The following is a 19,799-nucleotide window of genomic DNA, read 5'->3' as shown; positions in this document are numbered from 1 at the left end:
TACCAACCGAGAATGAAGGTGTGGAGGTTGAAAGAGGTGACAGTAAGGGAGGCATTAAAAGAGAGGCTGAGTAGGGTAGAGGATGATGTGGTTGAGCTTGAACGTGGTTGGATGTCAATGAAAGATAGTCTGTTGGGAGCCGTTCGTGAAGTCTGTGGATGGACAAAAGGACCACCGAGGCACTCGGAAACATGGTGGTGGGATGAGGAAGTTGGAAAGAGGATTGGCGAGAAGAGGAAGAAGTTCAAGGAGTGGCAGAAGGCGAAGGGTACGGGAGCAGAAAAAGCAGAGCATGAAAGTTATAAGGCAGCCAAGAAGGCTACAAAGAAAGAGGTAGCAAAGGCGCAGGAGGCATGTAGGAAAATGTTCGGAGAACGCTTGGATTCGGAAGAGGGTCAGAGAGTGGTATACAGGATTGCAAAGCAGATAGCGAAATAGTCAGGTTCACTTTGTCAATAAATTATATTTCGTTCAAAATCATGGTAGATTAGCAAACCTATACATTTTTGGAAAGGTTATAGCATAAGGAAACTAAAAATCAATGTTTACATTTCGAGAGATACCTGTATGGCGGCCATTTTGGATTTTCAAAATGGCCACTGTAAAATACATATTTTGCTCTATTTCTGCCTCTAATTACCCTAAAAACTTTTTAAAATATACTAAACCTATATTTCAGGGACAAGGAATCCAATGAAAGTATCAAATTAGTGCTATGGGGAATGGTAAGACACGAATCAAAGGTTTTGAATTGCAAAATACTGTCTTTATATTCGCGATAAGTTGCATAATCAAATACATGTTATCATTTTGTACAGGCAGTTAATAACATCAAAATGTGTCACAATAATTCATATCACCAAACATACATAGGCAGTCAGCAAAATCATATCTACACATGCAGTCAGTATAACTTCACATCAACACAGGCAGTCAATGACAAAATATACACAGGCAGTCAATGGCATCAAACATACACGATTACAGAATATGCCATTTAGAGTTCGTCATCACTGTCCTGTGTGTCGTATCCGACAATATAGTCCGCATCGTTTTCACAGTCCGTTCCACACAAGCAAAGGTCGGTCAAATTGATTGGCAAATCGAATTGGTCGAATGGTCGATCGAATCGAATTCGATGAATCTAATCGATCGAATTGGTCGAATGGTCGAATGGTCGATCGAAGCGATTGGTCGAATGGTCGAATTGGTCGAATGGAATTGGTCGAATCGAATTGGTCGGAATTGGCAAATGTAAACATTGATTTTCAGATTTTCCATGTAATAACGTTTCCAAAAATGTATAGGTTTGCTAATCTACCATGATTTTGAACGAAAAAACATAGTGAACCTGACTAAAAGAGAGGTGTGATGTGATGGGGGTGAGTTGCTTGAAGGATGAAGTGGGACAAATCGTTGTGGACCCAGATGGAATTACAGGAAGATGGAAAAGATATATGGAAATGCTGTTGAACACAGAGAATGAATGGGATGGCAACAAAGAGAGTAACCCAGTTTTAGGACCGGCAGAGAAGATAACTGAGAAGGAAGTTGAGGAAGCGATAAAAACATTGAAGAGTAGAAAAGTGGGAGGGCCAATGGGAGTTGTGGGAGATATGTTGAAGGCAGCAGGAAGTTGGGGTGTGAAGAGAATGACAGAGATCTGTAATCTGGTGGTGAAAGAAGGCCGCATTCCAGTGGATTGGGAACTGAGTACCCTCGTCCCTCTATACAAGGGGAAAGGTGACCCTCTGGAGTGTGGCTCGTACCGAGCGATAAATTTATTGGAGCATGGAATGAAGGTATTGGAAAGGGTGTTGGAGAGGAGGATAAGGAAGAAGGTGAAGAAGGTGAAGATCGACGAAATGCAGTTTGGATTTATGCCAGGAAGAGGAATGACAGACGCGCTCTTTATTGTGAGGCAGTTGCAGGAGAAGTACTTGGAGAAGAGGAAGAAGTTGTTTCTTGGGTTTGTTGATCTGGAGAAAGCATTCGATAGGGTTCCACGTGAAGTATTGATATGGGCATTGAGGAAGTTAGGAGTGGAGGAATGGTTGATCAGAGTAGTGATGGCAATGTACAAAAGAGCGCGCACAGCTGTAAGGACGAAGGACGGGAACAGTGGTGAGTTTGAGGTGAAGGTGGGAGTGCATCAGGGTCGGTGCTAAGTCCACTACTATTTGTAGCTGTGATGGAGGTGCTGGCTCAGAACGTAAAGGAGGGTTTCCCGTGGGAGTTGTATGCAGATGATCTGGTGTTGATTGCGGAAAGTATGGATGGACTGAAGGAAAAGATGAACAAGTGGAAGGAATGCATGGAGACAAAAGGTCTGAAGGTGAATATCGGAAAGACGAAGGTGATGGCAATTGGTAAAGCATGTGGTGAGGTGGAAAGAACTGGGAAGTGGCCCTGTGCTGTGTGAAGGAAGGGTGTCGGAGTGAACTCCATTCAATGTACAATATGCGCTGAGTGGGTTCCTCAAAAATGTAGTGGTCTGAGAGGGTCATTAACCAGTGTGGCAGCTACATTCAAATGTAAGGTGTGCACAGAGGGAACTGCAGATGGTGGAAATGTTGAGTTGGATCTTGGAGACGGCGTGAAGCTGGAAGGTGTGAAAACATTTTGCTACCTCGGAGACATGCTGAATGGAGAAGGTGGATCAGACCCGGCAACGGTTGCTCGAGTGAGATGTGCATGGAAGAAGTTTCGGGAACTGAGTGGCGTGCTGACGAGGAGGGGAGTGTCGTTGAAGCTGAAGGGAAAGGTGTATGCTGCATGTGTGAGAAGTGTTATGATTTATGGGAGCGAGACATGGGTAATGAACGTAGAGCAGCAACGAAGGCTGGAAAGGGTGGAAATGCGAATGGTTCGGTGGATGTGTGGAGTATCGTTGAGAGAGAGAGGAAAACAAATGATGAATTGCGAAAGATGATAGGAATAGAGCCTGTGATTGATGCTGTGAAGAGGAACAGGTTGAGATGGTTTGGTCATGTGTTGAGGAAGGATGAAAGTGACTGGTTGAGAAGAGTGATGGAAATGAATGTAGAAGGAAGTAGAGGACGGGGAAGACCGAGAAAGACTTGGCTAAAGATGGTGGAAGAAGAAATGCGGGCAAGGGGGTTGACAAGGAGAGATGCAGAAAATAGGGCAAAATGGAGAAGATTGTCACTTCACGGGGACCGCAAGGCTAACCCCCGCTCTAGCAGGGAAAATGGCCTTAAAATGCATGTTGTTGTGTTGTTGTTCAGCTCTAATGTTCGTACATAACTAGGACACCAAATACTTCATATTAAAACTCAAGTATGGTCATGAAAACCAAAAAATAATGTAAAATGTAGTTCAATGGTTTGCTGTGCATTTCAATGTAATAACTACCCTTAAAAGCCACTATTGCATCTCTTCTACTCCTGAACCTTTATTTAGAACCCTGCTGTCAGGTACATGTACAAATGTATACACTTCTAAATTAATCTCCCGCTTCAATGTTTCATGCCCCTTTATGTTCTTAGCCACGCTCTTCAGCATGCTTGCTAGTTAATAACATAGCTGGATGGTGGAGGTGACTGCATTAATGGCCTGTCCAACATCCTATCTGCACATTTTTATTTAGCACATTTCACTGCTTTTCACCGCCCACCCTGCCCCCCCCCCCCCCCAAAAAAACCAAAAACAAACAAACAATAATAAATGAAATAACTAACATAAGTCTACAAATTGACTACAAATTCTTGAGTGTTGTTCCAAAGAGTATGTTTTTCCTTTCAACCTTGCACTTCACTCCTTTCACTCCCCTTCCCTTTTCAAATGATACTGAAACAGGCCTGTACCTTTGAACATTCAACAAGGTAAATTTATTGCAGCAAGACCTGGAGGTTCTCGCAAGAAACATTGACTGCTTTCACATCTTTACAAAAGTAATAATTTTAAAGAGTTCCTTACCACATCACACATTATTGCATTATCTCAATGTCTCATGTGACTAGATGTAGAAGAAAGAATAGCCAATACAAATTTGAAATCAAAGCAATTCAAAGCAAACGTAACTGTAGGCAATGCTTGTCCACTCAATTTTAGGTGCTATAATCTATAAATTATACTGGTGACATATCAGTTTCATTTAATTCCTTGATAATGTGCTAAGGATATTAGCCTAACCATTACTGAAGCAAAATTAAATCATAATTATGATGGAAGACGTTATTTGACTGAGTAAATATTCATAACTTAACATGCTATATGTGGGACTAAGAGAGAAGAGAAACTAAGTTCTTTAGTGTCCCTGGTTACGTACATATTAATCAACACCAAGACATACAAAAACAAACTCAAAATCTATGGAGATAAGTATTAAAACAAACGTTACATATCACTACAGAGAAAAGGATGAACCCAAGTGAAATTTTGCGACAGCTAGTATAGGTTACAGCTTTGTACTGAGTGATATAGCTGTACATAACACGGACACCATGACAAGACAACAAAGCAAGACGATGATGGTGTCTGCGTTATGTACGTAACATTTTAGCAAAAACTCGCCAGGAAAGATGTTTCTAGAAAATCCATTCACACTATTACGATGTTAAACTAATATAAAATAAAATAAAATAAAAATTCCGATGAAGTTGCGTTCGACCGTTTCTTTCTATCACACTATGCACGTACATAACTAGGACACTGACAAGCACGACAAAGACAACACGCCAGTCGACAACGGCGTCTGCGTTATGTACGTAAACATTTTTGCAGAAACTCACCAGGTACCATTTCTTGAAAAAACAAATGAACTGATTACAATTTTAAATTAAATTAAACCAAAATAAGAGTACAAATTTAACGAAGTTTCGTTTGCGTGGTTCGTTTACCGGACGCAATAAAACGAACATAACTGGGGCACGAACGGCCGGCATGTCGATGATCACACAACAGTGAGACCAAGCTAGCTTGTGAGAGCACAAAATGTCAAATTCTTTCGGGTTATATCATTTTAATCTGCATCAAACTTTCTTATAAATATTTATAGACGTAATAGTCTTAGCTTAGTGAATATCTAGGAGTGAAACCGCTACTTATGGATCGAAATCGAAGAGACTGCTGACGTGGCTTTCGTTGACACACTCCAAAATACGTACATAACGCGAGACGACAATGGCCGGACACGAAGAAACTTGACGGCTTGGGAGACGCGCGGAAAACGAAGCATGCGAGTTGACATCATGCATACTTGGTAAACGCACTCACCTTTCATTTATCAGTGCTATTTACGAATTTTCACTTCCACTGGCGCAATTAAATCGATGTGTACGTACATAACGGGCCTGACACGAAAACTTGCTCGATTATATTTTCGTCAGACAAAATGGTGTTTCGATTTCCATAAGTGGAAATCTCAACACTATGGTATTGTTTAGCCATTATCTGATACAATTATATAGTTGTTGTCAATTTAAAATTTATATGAAATTCCATTCTTCAAAATGTTCGTCACGTGCGGACACGAAGCGTTATGTACGTACACAAATATTCACAAGACAATAATTAATATTTTCCAAGTAGGATTAATGAATCAAACATAATGGACACGTAGATAAGACTTCATTCTTTCATTTTAATATCAAAATGAAACAAGAAAAGCAATATAATACTGACAGTGGCACCACAAAAATGCATGTACTTCTCATGTAACATTTGAGCATCAAAAAATGGGCCTTTTTTCATGATCTAAATCATGCCAGGTAAATATAAAAGCAGTACAGTCTTAATTTATGGTTCTGTGAGCTTCCTCAGAGTGTTAACTTTACAGTCAAAAAGATTACTAACCTTCAGGGAGCTAAATTTCCAAATAATCATGACATGCTTTTGAGGACTGTATAGTGTACCCATGATCTGAGCCATGCATTTATAGATGCCTTCAAGTCTGGGAAGGGATTTAAAAAGATCTCCAAACAATTTGAAATCAATCATTCGACTGTCCGGAAATCATCGACAAGTGGAGAAGATTCCAAACAATTGCCAACTTGTTCAGGCCAGGCCGCCCCAGCAAGTTCAGCCCGAGAGCAGACCGCAAGATGCTGAAAGAAGTCTCTAAGAACCCCAGAATGTCATCACGGGACCTACAGGTAGCTCTTGCCACTGTTGATGTCAAAGTGCATGAGTCTACCATAAGAAAGAGGCTGCACAAATTTGATCTGCATGGGAGGTGTGCCAGGAGGAAACCTTTGCTGTCCAGAAAGAACATCAGGGCAAGACTAAAGTTTGCCAATGAACACCTAGGCAAAGACCAGCACTTCTGGAACAATGTGCTCTCGACAGATGAGTCAAAGGTAGAGCTATTTGGCCACATTACCAGAAGACATGTTTGGCGAAAATCAAAGACAGCATTTGACCACAAGAACCTGATACCAACTGTTAAGCATGGTGGTGGAAATATTATGGTTTGGGGCAGCTTTGCTGCATCAGGGCCTGGGAAGCTCACCATCATGGAATCCACTATGAATTCTTCATTGTACCAGAGGGTGCTTGAGGATAATGTGAGGCCATCTGTCGGAAAGTTGAAGCTCAACCAAAGGTGGACCTTGCAACATGACAATGACCCTAAACATACCAGTAAATCCACCAAGGAATGGCTGAAAAAAAAGAAATGGAGGGTTCTGGAATGGCCAAGTCAAAGCCCGGATCTAAATCCCATCGAGATGTTGTGGGGGCGTTTGAAACGAGCTGTGCATGCAAGAAACCCCTCAAACATCACACAGCTGAAAGAATTCTGCATGGAGGAGTGGGCAAAAATTTCTCCCAGTCAATGTCAGAGACTGGTAGACAGTTATAAGAAATACCTACTTGAGGTTGTTTCTGCCAAAGGGGGCAATACCACCTATTAGAGCCAAGGGTGTACTTACTTTTTCCACATGCGAAATTTGCATTTATGTTTCTTTAAATTATACAATGGACTACAAAATGTAAATGTTTCATGATATTTGTTATATTATATATATCACCTTTATCTATCAATATTGTTGAAATGAAGATCAAATAGCTGTATGTTGAAATATGTTGAAAAAGTCAAAACTTTACATGGGGTGTACTAACTTTTTCATGTGACTGTATATATATATATATATATATATTGTTACTGATCGCGGATTAAGATGTTATTTACCGAGCGGTGGTATTGCCGCGACCGTTACAGGATCCCTGACTCACCCGATTCACCCAGAACTTTGGCCGTATCGCACCACAGTTGCCCAATCTGGGAAAAGACTGAAACGACGAAATGCAAGAGGAAAAGGAATAAAACGAATAGACGGACAGAAGAGTAATTTGATTTATTATTTACACAAGCAAAAAGGAGCAATCAAGGTTTATTTACAACACATAAGACGCAGGTGACACAGTGCAAATTTTAGCTTACCTACAGACTTAATTAAATACCCAGGGACAGAACAAACAAAACAAACTCACGTATACAAGAAGGGTGGAAAGGCAGGAGGTGGATGGCTGGAGGGAGAGGAAAGGTCCAAGGGGGTCCTGCAGCTCAACCGGCGTGTTTAGCAGCCGCCGTTCCTTTACGGTCCTGCTCCAAACCGCCGTTCAGGCCCCCTTTGGCTGTTGGGTGTTCTTGCTGCGGCGGCCTCCGCTGCTTTCCCAGGACTTGTCTGACTCGTTGGTCCACACCCTCAACTCTTTCTTGGTCCCTCACTCTTTACCACCGACTCCTCACCGCAACCAACGCAACCACTTGACCACCACCTCTACTGACTGACTCTTCACCACTCTCCACTTGACGACCGACTCTCAACCAACTCAGACCAACTCACCACTCACTTCCGTTTGCGCCTTTTATAGCGCCTCCAGCGATTACGCCGCCGGTGTTTTGGACACGCCCATCGGGGTGCTCCCTCGGCCCTGGTTGGTCGCGCGACCCTCGGGCTCCCCCCTCGATGACGACGGGCGGGTACGCCCCTCCTCCCCTCTATGACGAGGTGGAGACACGCCTTTCTTCTCCGACCCTGCCTCGTGGTCAATGGCGGTTATTGGAGGGGAGGTGATTGGGAATCGAGGGCTCAGCAATGACGAGAGGGGATGTAATTGGCAATCGAGGGTTGGCAATCACGAGAGGGGATGTAAAAGGGAATGGAGATTTTGGGGATGGGAAGGAAAGGGAGATTTTGGGGATGGGAAGGAAAGGGAGATTTTGGGGATGGGAAGGAAAGGGGATCTATTCTCTTTCACTGGTGCAATGGAGTACTTCAATTAATGGGAGACACAGCCTTACCCTAAAACACAGAATAAGAGATAACTATCAACAGGGGTATTCTATTATTTGGCTGATGTGTATGCTTGTGGACTAATTATGGGATGCCCTTTCACCTTTACACAGCTCCGGAGGTAGGGGGGCGCAGAATAAACAATAATAATAATAGTACAGCACACAATCAAAAAATATACAGTCCTCATCTCCGCAACACTGCACCCTCCTCCTCTTAGGCACGCCCCGGGCCTACAACTTTTACTTTTAGTGTGACACGTAGGTGTAGTTCCCTCTACTTTTAACCTGACCCTGAGTGCGACATAAATAAATGTGTCCCGCTGCTCCATTGCACCCTGCCTCACAGACTTACGCCCACAGTTAACCGAATTGCGGAATGGTCTTCAAACTATACACTGACGGTGGGAAGCATTATTTACAATACTAACCCAGGACCTGTGATTGTTCTTTCTGGGGGGGAGACAGTCTGCTCTGCATCGACGCACCATGAACGCACCCAAAAACGCACCAATACAAGCACCCAAGCACCAATCGGTGCAGTCACCATTGTTCAAGAGTGTTCAACAATAAAAAATAAATCAACAACCCCTAACCCTGCAGGTGATCTCTTGCTCTTCGGCTCCCTCTGCTGGTTATTATTATTTTCCTGGTGTTGTCATCTTCCCTTGCTGGCGGCCTATTTGCAATAAAAGAATGCACCTAACGTGTCCGTTTTTATTTTATTTATGGCCCACAGGGGCCGACTACGTGTGGTTCACCTGTGGGGCATCGGTGCCCTGTGGCCAAGGTCCGCCAGCAAGATTTCGGGCCCTCATGGCCGGTTCCAGCAGAGGGGCCATGCCCCAACCCATGGGGTCCATAGTTGGTGCTCGGCCACAGACATGTGGTCCATAATGTGGTGCATCGATGCAGACAGCTGGTTCTGGGAATTTCGGGCGCACAATGGCCGACCCACGCACGCTCCCCTCGGCACCCAGTGGTGCACAGGTCATGTGGGAGACAAAAGGGGAAAGACAATTGAGCGAGGGGTAAGGTCACAAGGGTACACATCAATAAGGCAATGCAAGGCGAAATGCGTACGGAGGGCGAAGTGAGAAAGCTCGTCCCTACCGTACGTCACCCCCCTGTCACCTACCCTACCCTTGCCCTTACCCCATATGTACAAAAATCTACACATTTACAAATTCGTCACTACTGTCACGTCTTCCCCATATTTCCCCTATACCAAATTCGTCTCCACAATCCCTCTACTTCAAAATTTGCCATCACCAAATTCATCATCAATCCTCATAAGGAGGCAGAGATGGAACATCAAAGCACAATGTCACACCCACGTCATGATGCGTCTCACATTCCAAAACATTTGCATCAAAAATAATTAAACATGGCATGGTGCGGAGTACCTGTCACCTCAGGTGAGTGGATGCAGATGGTGCGAGGAGACTTCATCCTAACTACTTTCTAAATGACATTAACACACTTTACACTACCCGGGGTCTTTCCCTGCCAATCCATTGGCCAACTTACACTACGGGTTCTAAAAACCAATTCCCATTGACCAAACTGTGGTGCTTCTCAATTTGGGGTCTCACTCCCCCGATTCATCTCCCGGTGCCTCGCACAATTTCTGGGCTGCGACGTGTAGCTCTCCCAGCAGGTCTACCCACCTGCACACCTCCACCACTGCAGTTGCCACCCGAGCTTACCTAGCTCCTCACCCTAACCTAACTAACTGGGGCAGGCCCTCTCCTGGCTCTGTCACCCCCTGGTGCCCTCTGGCACTGGGCTACCCGGGTCCGTCCTCCGGATCCTCGGGCCCCATCCACAACTACCGGCTCCCAGAGCCCACCTGCGGCCTCACCTGGCCGACATCCTCACAGTGGTGGAGTGCCCAAACCAACTACACACACTAACAGGCTACACGCCCAGCCATTTCCACAACACTAATGCACCCATCCAAATACCATTCTTTCACCTCGCACCACAGATGCCAATATCCAACCACAATTTACCTGTACCCTCTACCTAACACTTACACTACCCGCCCCGGGTATCCGTGATGGGTGTCCACCCTTCCCCCATTCACACCTTCGCACCATCCACTCCACTCCACAATTTCCACCATACTCACTCCACGACCATCCATTCCAATACTCCATTTATTCCACACAGCCACATACACCTGTTGTTGCACACCTGTGCAATCACCTGGTGCCACCTGCACCCTCCTCCTCTTCCTGGACCAGTTGGTCAACACAACACACATCACCATTACTCACTCATACACTGCTCCACACACCTGTTCAGTTGCACACCTGTGCAATCACACCTGTTCAATTCTCAAACTCACGGCATCATCTCAGCTAACTACTCCCCTCTGAAACTTGCGCTTCCCAGTCGTCCCTTTAAACTATTGCGCTCCCACGTCATTATCATCCACCCTAAACTACCTGCGTCCCCACTACAGGTATCAGTCACTAACTAACCTTAACGTTACCTAATGTCATCTTCGCTAGATCCCTATCAATATAACCTAACCCACCCGGGCTAGTTTTCACTGCCATCACCCCATAACCTACAGCGCATTTGCCCCACCTGTGAGGGATGGTGGATTTGCCATCCCACCACATCGGGGGTCTCTCACTATAAATTTTGTTCGTCCAAATTCAACCAATTCAAAAATTTTCCATTTACTGCCAATTCTACCCACTATTATAAATTTCGTATCAAATCACGATCACTATCACTATCACCCGTCTACTTATTAGGTCCTCTCGGTGCGCCAATTCACATCTACAGCCCGGCTTCGTACAGCCGAGCAATGGACGCGGGTTCTTTTGTGCCAGCGGCTGGATACGTCCCGCATTCGGGGCAGGGACGGGGGCTTACCCGGGCCGAGATCCCACGCACCACCTCGGCGTGGAGCCATCCAATGTCCCGATCTCGACCTGCCGGCACGTCTCAATAGAAAGTGGTCGCCATGACGACCCTTCCTATCGGGCTGCCCGCTCCGCCTAGTGGAGCCCGGACGCGGCCTTTCCAAGCGAGGCACAGCGTGGATCGCGTACGGCGGTTCTTTCGAAACCGCCGTGGTTCGGATCCCCGCTGGTTCTCGCGGCACGCGAAGCCCGGCACGCACCGAGGGCCCGATTCGGCTATAAGTCGCTCTAACCGCTAAACCGCTTACCGTCGATGCTTCACCTGGACGCTTACATGCATACGCTACCCCTTTCTTGCTCATACATGCAGCCGTTTCCATGCTCCTCGTCGTACCTCTTCTTACACACCTCGGTACACTCATTCCGCTCACCGACTTGGTCACACACCTGACCACCGAACACCTTGGCACACATTCGTCGCTCGCACACCTCACCAACACACCTCTTCGCGCCCCTTTCTCGGTCACCTCCTTTGTGACAATCACAGGTGTGCTCTCACCCGCACACCCAACCACGTGCCTCACTACCAATTCCAGCGTGCATTCCCACTCACGATCTACCATTCCAGGTGTGCATCCTTCCATTCCAGGTGTACATCCTCGCTCACCTGCCATAACCAACTCACGCTCCGTGTCACTCTCACTACTCTCACCTCCACTCTCGGTCGCGCACTCACCCTTACTCTCGACAGCGCACTCTTTTCTCATGCACCTGTCCGTTACACACCTTTCTCGCGCACACTCTTCCGCACATTGTCCCGTTACACCCTCTGTAGCACTCACCACAGGCATGCATTCTCCCTTACTCTTGACAGCATGCGCTTTCCCCATGCACCCGTCCGTTACACACCTTTCTCGCGCATCCTCTTGCGCACACTTTTTCGTTACTTCCTCCGTAACACTCACCACACCGCTCTTCCCTGTGCTCCCTCGCACACGCGCTACGACCGACTCACTCCTGACGGCACACTCACTCCTCGGCGTGCACTTTTTCCTCACACACCCCATGGTCGGACATTCTCGCACACCTCTTTCTTCGCACACCTGACCTGTCGCACACTTCACCAACGGCCTCTCACGAACACCCGGATCCAAACCAATCCCCAAGCCGACTGAAGCTTTCCTCACATCATAAACATTGCCACTCACCTCCGTACCTCGTCGTCGCACCTCCTTTGCCACCTGCAAACTCTTTATTTGGTTAGTGAGCATCACATTATGAGTTGAGCACCGACCTTGTACCAATTCCATTACCTCCTCCTGGATTTCTCTCTTAGTTTCTGTCCGTCTCTTCTTAATTTCACTCACCTCTTCTTCCACTTCCTCTAATTTTTGTTTAACCTCTTTTATTTCTCGGTGCGTCTCTTCAAGTTCGTCCTCTAAGGCTACCGTGACCGTCTCTATGTGCATCCTCACCTGCCGGTCCTTTGTCTCCATTATCTCTGTCACCTCGTCCACCCTCATTGTCAGTTCCTCCCGTACCATCTGACATTGCCTCTGCGTCGCTATTAATTCGTTTTTAATTTCTTTTTGTGTCGCCTAGTACCGCAGTGTTCTTTTGAACCTGCTCCACTAGTTCTTTTTGTCCCTCCGTCAGCTGTTCCACCTCCTCTGTCAGATCTTCTATTCCCCCTTGTAACTTTGCCGTATTATTCCTCACTTCTTTCTCCATACGCTTCTCACCTCGCTTTACCTCCTCGCGTAGCCCCGAAACCTCCTCACCCACACCTCGTCGTATCTCCTCTTTCATCTCCCCCATCTCTTTTGTAGATGCCACCCTCATCTGTCCCAATTCATCCCTCTGAGCATCCAGTTTGGTTTCTACCCCGATTTTTACCTCTTCTATCTGGTTTCCCATTCGTTTGATTTCCCTGGTAGATTGTTCCCCTATTTCCCGCAATTTGTCCTCCATCCTATTTTCTAGCCCCATTAACCCATTTTTCATCCCCTCTATCTGATTCTCCTGGGCAGCCATTCTATTTTCCACCCCCGTTAACCCATGTTTTAATCCCTCACCGGTACCCCTCGCTTCGTCCCTCATTACTCCCAATTGCTCACTCTGAGCATCCATCCGGTTCCCCATTACCCCCATTCGCTCACCCTGAGCATCCATTTTTGCTTCTAGCCCCATATTTGCCATTAGTATGGTTGCATTAATCTGCGCCATGAGGTCCCGCACATCAATTCCCGCTATTTGCGCAGCGGGCGCGGCTACCCCGCGCTCGTGTGAGGCGCCTTTTTGCGCGCCTGAAACCTCGTGCGCGAGAGCGCCATTTTGTGCACCTGATACCCCCTCAACCGCCTCCTCATCGCTCCCCTCCATTTGATCCTGGGTTACTCCTAACCCCTCCTCTAGCTCTCCCACCGGCATCCCGTCGCCTTGACCAGCCATGGCGCGATTTCAAAATTCGGGTTTTTCTTTAAAAAAAAAAACAAATTTCGGCAGCTCGTAATTTTGACCAAAATTTTTTTTTCTCTATTCGTTTTAAAAATTTGGTTCGGGCCTCGAATCCCACTCCCAGACACCAATTGTTACTGATCGCGGATTAAGATGTTATTTACCGAGCGGTGGTATTGCCGCGACCGTTACAGGATCCCTGACTCACCCGATTCACCCAGAACTTTGGCCGTATCGCACCACAGTTGCCCAATCTGGGAAAAGACTGAAATGACGAAATGCAAGAGGAAAAGCAATAAAACGAATAGACGGACAGAAGAGTAATTTGATTTATTATTTACACAAGCAAAAAGGAGCAATCAAGGTTTATTTACAACACATAAGACGCAGGTGACACAGTGCAAATTTTAGCTTACCTACAGACTTAATTAAATACCCAGGGACAGAACAAACAAAACAAACTCACGTATACAAGAAGGGTGGAAAGGCAGGAGGTGGATGGCTGGAGGGAGAGGAAAGGTCCAAGGGGGTCCTGCAGCTCAACCGGCGCGTTTAGCAGCCGCCGTTCCTTTACGGTCCTGCTCCAAACCGCCGTTCAGGCCCCCTTTGGCTGTTGGGTGTTCTTGCTGCGGCGGCCTCCGCTGCGTTCCCAGGACTTGTCTGACTCGTTGGTCCACACCCTCAACTCTTTCTTGGTCCCTCACTCTTTACCACCGACTCCTCACCGCAACCAACGCAACCACTTGACCACCACCTCTACTGACTGACTCTTCACCACTCTCCACTTGACGACCGACTCTCAACCAACTCAGACCAACTCACCACTCACTTCCGTTCGCGCCTTTTATAGCGCCTCCAGCGATTACGCCGCCGGCGTTTTGGACACGCCCATCGGGGTGCTCCCTCGGCCCTGGTTGGTCGCGCGACCCTCGGGCTCCCCCCTCGATGACGACGGGCGGGTACGCCCCTCCTCCCCTCTATGACGAGGTGGAGACACGCCTTTCTTCTCCGACCCTGCCTCGTGGTCAATGGCGGTTATTGGAGGGGAGGTGATTGGGAATCGAGGGCTCAGCAATGACGAGAGGGGATGTAATTGGCAATCGAGGGTTGGCAATCACGAGAGGGGATGTAAAAGGGAATGGAGATTTTGGGGATGGGAAGGAAAGGGAGATTTTGGGGATGGGAAGGAAAGGGAGATTTTGGGGATGGGAAGGAAAGGGGATCTATTCTCTTTCACTGGTGCAATGGAGTACTTCAATTAATGGGAGACACAGCCTTACCCTAAAACACAGAATAAGAGATAACTATCAACAGGGGTATTCTATTATTTGGCTGATGTGTATGCTTGTGGACTAATTATGGGATGCCCTTTCACCTTTACACAGCTCCGGAGGTAGGGGGGCGCAGAATAAACAATAATAATAATAGTACAGCACACAATCAAAAAATATACAGTCCTCATCTCCGCAACAATATATATATATATAGTCACATGAAAATATATATATATATATATATATATATATATATATATATATATATATTTAGTCACATGAAAATATATATATATATATATATATATATATTTAGTCACATGAAAAAAAAAATATATATATATATATACACATATATATATATCACCAACAGGATTGGGTCCAACACCTAATTAGCTGTTGAATAGTGTTTAGCAGCATGCACAGTCCAAACAAGGCAAGACAGGCAGAGAGCACCCTTTCTTTCAGGATCATTAGTGAGCCATTTGTGTTTTGGGAACCTGATAGTGCAACATGGTAATTCTCCTGCAAGTGGATAAGCTTTCTCCAAAGTCTGGGGTTCCAAGTGAAGTGCAGAGTTTTGGAATTTTGTGTTATCGTTACTTATGTATGTGTTTCACTGCATCTTGTGCTCGTAATGAGACGTCGTTGAAAACGATTGCTTCATGTTAAATTTTATGCAAGGTTCAAACCGTCTTCGGACGTGATGTGATGTGATGGACATCATAACTTTAGGCAGAACCCTTTGTGGGAACCTTGTCACCTGTCTTTCAGGTGATTAACATTCAGCCCCAGCTGTGATTAAAACCATGGAACTGGCCGTTTTTATTTATTTATTTTTCTGGTCACTGTTTGCTTTCATCAGTAAGGATGTAATTATTTTAACTTAAAATGTGTACCTTTTCAGGTCTCCAGGTGGGCCATCGAAGCGCAGCGGGCATCGTATGGTGGCTCTGAAACGCCGCCTCGTCGTGTTCGGTGGATTCCAGGAAACTTTGCGGTAAAGAGCGATGCGAATATGGCCTTTAGTTTTGTCAAGCAACTCATTGCAATATATAGGTTATTGTTATTAACGGTTATCGCAAATTCAGGCAGGCTGGTTCTGGGGTAGTGGAGAGAGAACTGCACATTGTATAGTTGTGACATCCTTGTGTTGCTGATGCACGTTGATTTGATTGTGTTCTCATCCATTTGCTTTAGATTGTTAGTATGTTCGAGATTGATTAAGGTTAATGCCTCATGGGATGGATTAAGGTGTGTTGTACTCATAATCAGTCCACATGGCCAAATATCCCTGGTATTTACCTTTGCACCTGCATTTCCATACCTGTATGCACACAGTGATTTTATTTACCACAATGACCTGCACATATTTGATATGGACACTTTCTCGTGGACTCGAGTTACTTCAGTAGGATCGGGCCCAACACCTCGCTCTGGCTGCGCCGTCCTTCCAACACCTGATTCCACAGGTCTAATCGTCTACGGCGGCTACTCTAAACAGGTTTTACCATCAGTCCACCATAAATGTTTGGCTTGAGTGCCATGGCTTCTTGATATGTTTACGTACTTGGTCCAAAAAATTGACATGTTTACGTACTTTGTCCAAAAACACCCAAATGTGATCGATTGATTGCATAATGATTGATATGTGACGACTCTGGAACATTTAAAAGTACATCAAGATTTGTCTTTGCCACGAGTACCAATTAAAAGTCCAGAATGGGCAGGTTAACCCATAATGGAAGTTAGTTGAGATTGCAAAACGACAATATTAGCGTTTTGTTGATGGCGGTGGTCACAAGTCACTAATTATTAATCTACATAATATGCTTGTTCTTCTGTCTGTGTGAAACATTCCTTTCCACCCATTCATTGGTTGGGCAGCTGGCCTGACTCCACCCACAATTATCCCCTGAAAAACCATATGACCACTGTGTTGGTGCCGTGCGAAGCCAAAGCACATCTTCAGAGCAGCCATATTCACAATTGCCATGCCCTCCCTATAACTTTCCTCTTCAGTACCAAAGCTACCAAAACAACAATACCACTTTAAAGCTACCAAAACAACAGTTAAAAGGATCAAATATTGAAAGGTTGGAGCCGAAAGGCTGTGGCGCCTGTGAAGGCCACAGCATTAAGTATAGGCCTCACCATTCAGGCCTCTGGGTAAATGCAATCGGAATCTAACCACCATGTACTCGTATTGTGTTTGCACATCGGCAGTGGGCATGCATGTTTTTGCTTCAAACCCGGGTTATTTTTTTATTTCATTTTCTGGAGCGATGGAGGTAACGTTCCGTTGCCTACACACCGCCCAAATAACGATGTGGCATTCTCTCGAGCAGGGGCCATGATCGTGAAGGTTCCATGGATCCTTGCTATTATTTTCGACTATTTTCTCTTAAACGACTTGACCAGGGACCATGAACACCCATGTCATTATAAAGCTCTTTGTCCGAGGAGTTCCGAGAATCTCGAGAATCTCGCGACGTTGTGAAAGAAGACTCCATCATTATTTGCTTTTGACTACGTCTATACAAAAAGTCGCCGATTTACATTGTAGATGCGTTCCTAAAAACTGCGACGTTATGGAAATATGATTTTCCCATATACATCATGTTATAATGGGAAGATGCGTTGCCAGAGAAAAACTTTTGATCACCCTAAATTAACTTAATCTTCCTGTGAGAATCAAAAATGAAACAAATCAATGTCAGAACATGATTGAAATAATGTATGTGCACAAATAGACAATTTAATGGTGTGGGTTGGGAGTGGAGGGACTACATGGAGGGAGAAGCAGGCGCTACCGTGCTTCGGTGGAATGTCTGAGCCGGCTCGGCAGTGTGCTAGTACTCCCTCAAACCCGGCATCCAAATGGCAGTTGGAGCGGTCACCGTGCCAGACACGGGGTGCTTTCCTTGAGGACCCTAATTGTCCCGTTTGCGATCAGGGCAACTAGAATAACTGAGCCCGAGTGACTTCATGTGCGTATTTAATAAGTAAATGGGTTGGGAGAGCAAATAACACAAAAACATTTATTTACGCAGTTTATTCACAAAGGAATGGAAGGGGAGGGCGAGGAGGGAAGTGGGAGTGGTGGGGGGAAAGGAGGGGGAGGATAGTTGTAGAATATCTCACGATATAGATAGAATATCTCACGGCCGTCCTTGCACATTCACTCACACGTATCTCACGACCCTCGTTACACCGTTCACTCACACGGAACATCTCATGCCCTTCTTTACACTGTTCACTCACTCGGAACCACTCACGACCCTCCTTACACCATTCACTCACACAGAATATCGCACGGCCCTATCGCACGGCCCAATCCCTGGTGTTGGGCTAGCGGCTAGGGTGCCGGCTTAGGATCCTAGGATCCTGGGTTCGAATCCCGGTCAATCGCTGAATTAACGCCAGGGGGGTTGACTCAGCCTGTCATCCTTCCGAGGTCGGCAAATTGAGTACCAGTTCACTGGTAATTCCCTGCTTGTCGTTAAAGGCGGCAAAAAGGGTTGGCGTCAGGAAGGGCATCCGGCCATAAAACATAGCTTCAAAAAGGGGACCGAAAAACAAGAACAACCACGGTTCCCGAAAAAGGCCAACCCCCGCTTGCGGGGGAAAAATGGCCTCTAAAGGTGGTTTAAAAAAAAATTTTATTCACAAAGATACGCACCCCAGGTATTAGAAGAACGGAAGTACTTTGCACTTTAAAAATTCTTAAAATGTTACATCAGACAAGCGCGACTTAAATCGGCAATTGTCCCATAACGTGTTAACAACGTTCTATCGAAATGGCACAAATAGACTCCACGTAAATCGACGACTTACTATTGTATTAGGAAGATGACAATTGGTTTAGGGTCCTTGATATGCAATTGATATGCAATGACACGTAGGATCCATGCTGTTGCTGTTTCGATCGCGGTTTCTGTGTTCAATGAAGGGGAGGGGTGATTTGGGGAGTTGTGATTGGTGGGGGGGGGGGGGGGGGAGAGGGTTGAGGAATTGTGTTGGGGTGGGTTTGAGGTGTTGGAGGGAGAGGGTTGAGGAATTGTGTTGGGGGTGGGTTTGAGGTGTTTAGAGGGTCGAGGAATTATGTTGGGGGTGGGGGAGGGGAGAGGGTTCAGGAATTGTTTTGGGGGTGGGGGAGGGGAGAGGGTTGAGGAATTGTGTTGGGGGGGAGAGGGTTGAGGAATTGTGTTGGGGGTGGGTTTGAGGTGTTGGGGGGGGGGGGGAGGGGGAGAGGGTTGAGGAATGAGGAATTGTGTTGGGGGTGGGTTTGAGGTGTTGCAGTGGGGCGGACGTATGGAGGGGATTTTAAGGCTCGGAGTGGGGAAGAGGTTGAAGCCCTAGGGTTGGGAGGGGGAGGTTGAGGACTTGGGGTTTGGGAAGTGTGGTTGATGACTTGGGGCTTGTGAGGGGTGGGAATTGAGTACTTGAAGTCAAATTCTAAATTGCATGGATGTTCTGCGGGTCCCTGTGAGTTAATTACATTGTGATTGAAAACGAGCCTCAGGAATGCCTGTGCTCCAGGCCTTGGAGGTAATGGCAGAAGTAAAAATTTATTTTCCATCTCAAAATCTTTTAACATGATGATGATGATGATGCTTAATGTCCTTTGTACATTTCTTATTTATTTATTTATTTATATATATATAATTTGTGTATATTTGTTTGGTGGGACAAAAATGGGAAGGTTTGGGAGAGCCTTGTCGTCTGCACTGTTCCCATGTGTGCAGCGAGTGAAAAAGGACGTGGAGAAGGGGGTTGTATACGTAGACATGTTTCTTCTCAACCCAGAAGGCAAAGAAGGCGAGTTATGCTGCCAGTCATATCGAAAGTGGAATCCCCCTTGTTGTTGCTCGCATCGGTTTCAGCTTCGGCCAACTTGCACTTGAATACACAAAATGAAGTCTT

The 19,799-nt window shown here is 45.9% G+C and overlaps 1 protein-coding gene across 4 annotated transcripts in view; it reads left to right on the top strand.

Annotated features, from left to right (window-relative positions):
* KLHDC4 (kelch domain containing 4) overlaps positions 1–19,799 on the top strand; it is a 50,244-nt gene that overhangs the window by 17,121 nt on the left and 13,324 nt on the right. For all 4 annotated transcript variants that reach the window (XM_078778686.1, XM_078778687.1, XM_078778688.1 and 1 more), the window contains exons 7-9: positions 15,781–15,873; positions 16,215–16,377; positions 19,622–19,694. In XM_078778686.1, coding sequence (XP_078634812.1) covers positions 15,781–15,873; positions 16,215–16,377; positions 19,622–19,694 — 329 coding nt within the window. The remainder of the gene's footprint in view (positions 1–15,780; positions 15,874–16,214; positions 16,378–19,621; positions 19,695–19,799) is intronic.

The sequence above is a fragment of the Myxine glutinosa genome, chromosome 5 (assembly GCF_964187855.1).
Source record: "Myxine glutinosa chromosome 5, kmMyxGlut1.1, whole genome shotgun sequence".
NCBI classification, from domain to species: domain Eukaryota; kingdom Metazoa; phylum Chordata; class Myxini; order Myxiniformes; family Myxinidae; genus Myxine; species Myxine glutinosa.
This window is presented reverse-complemented; position numbering and strand designations above follow the sequence as displayed.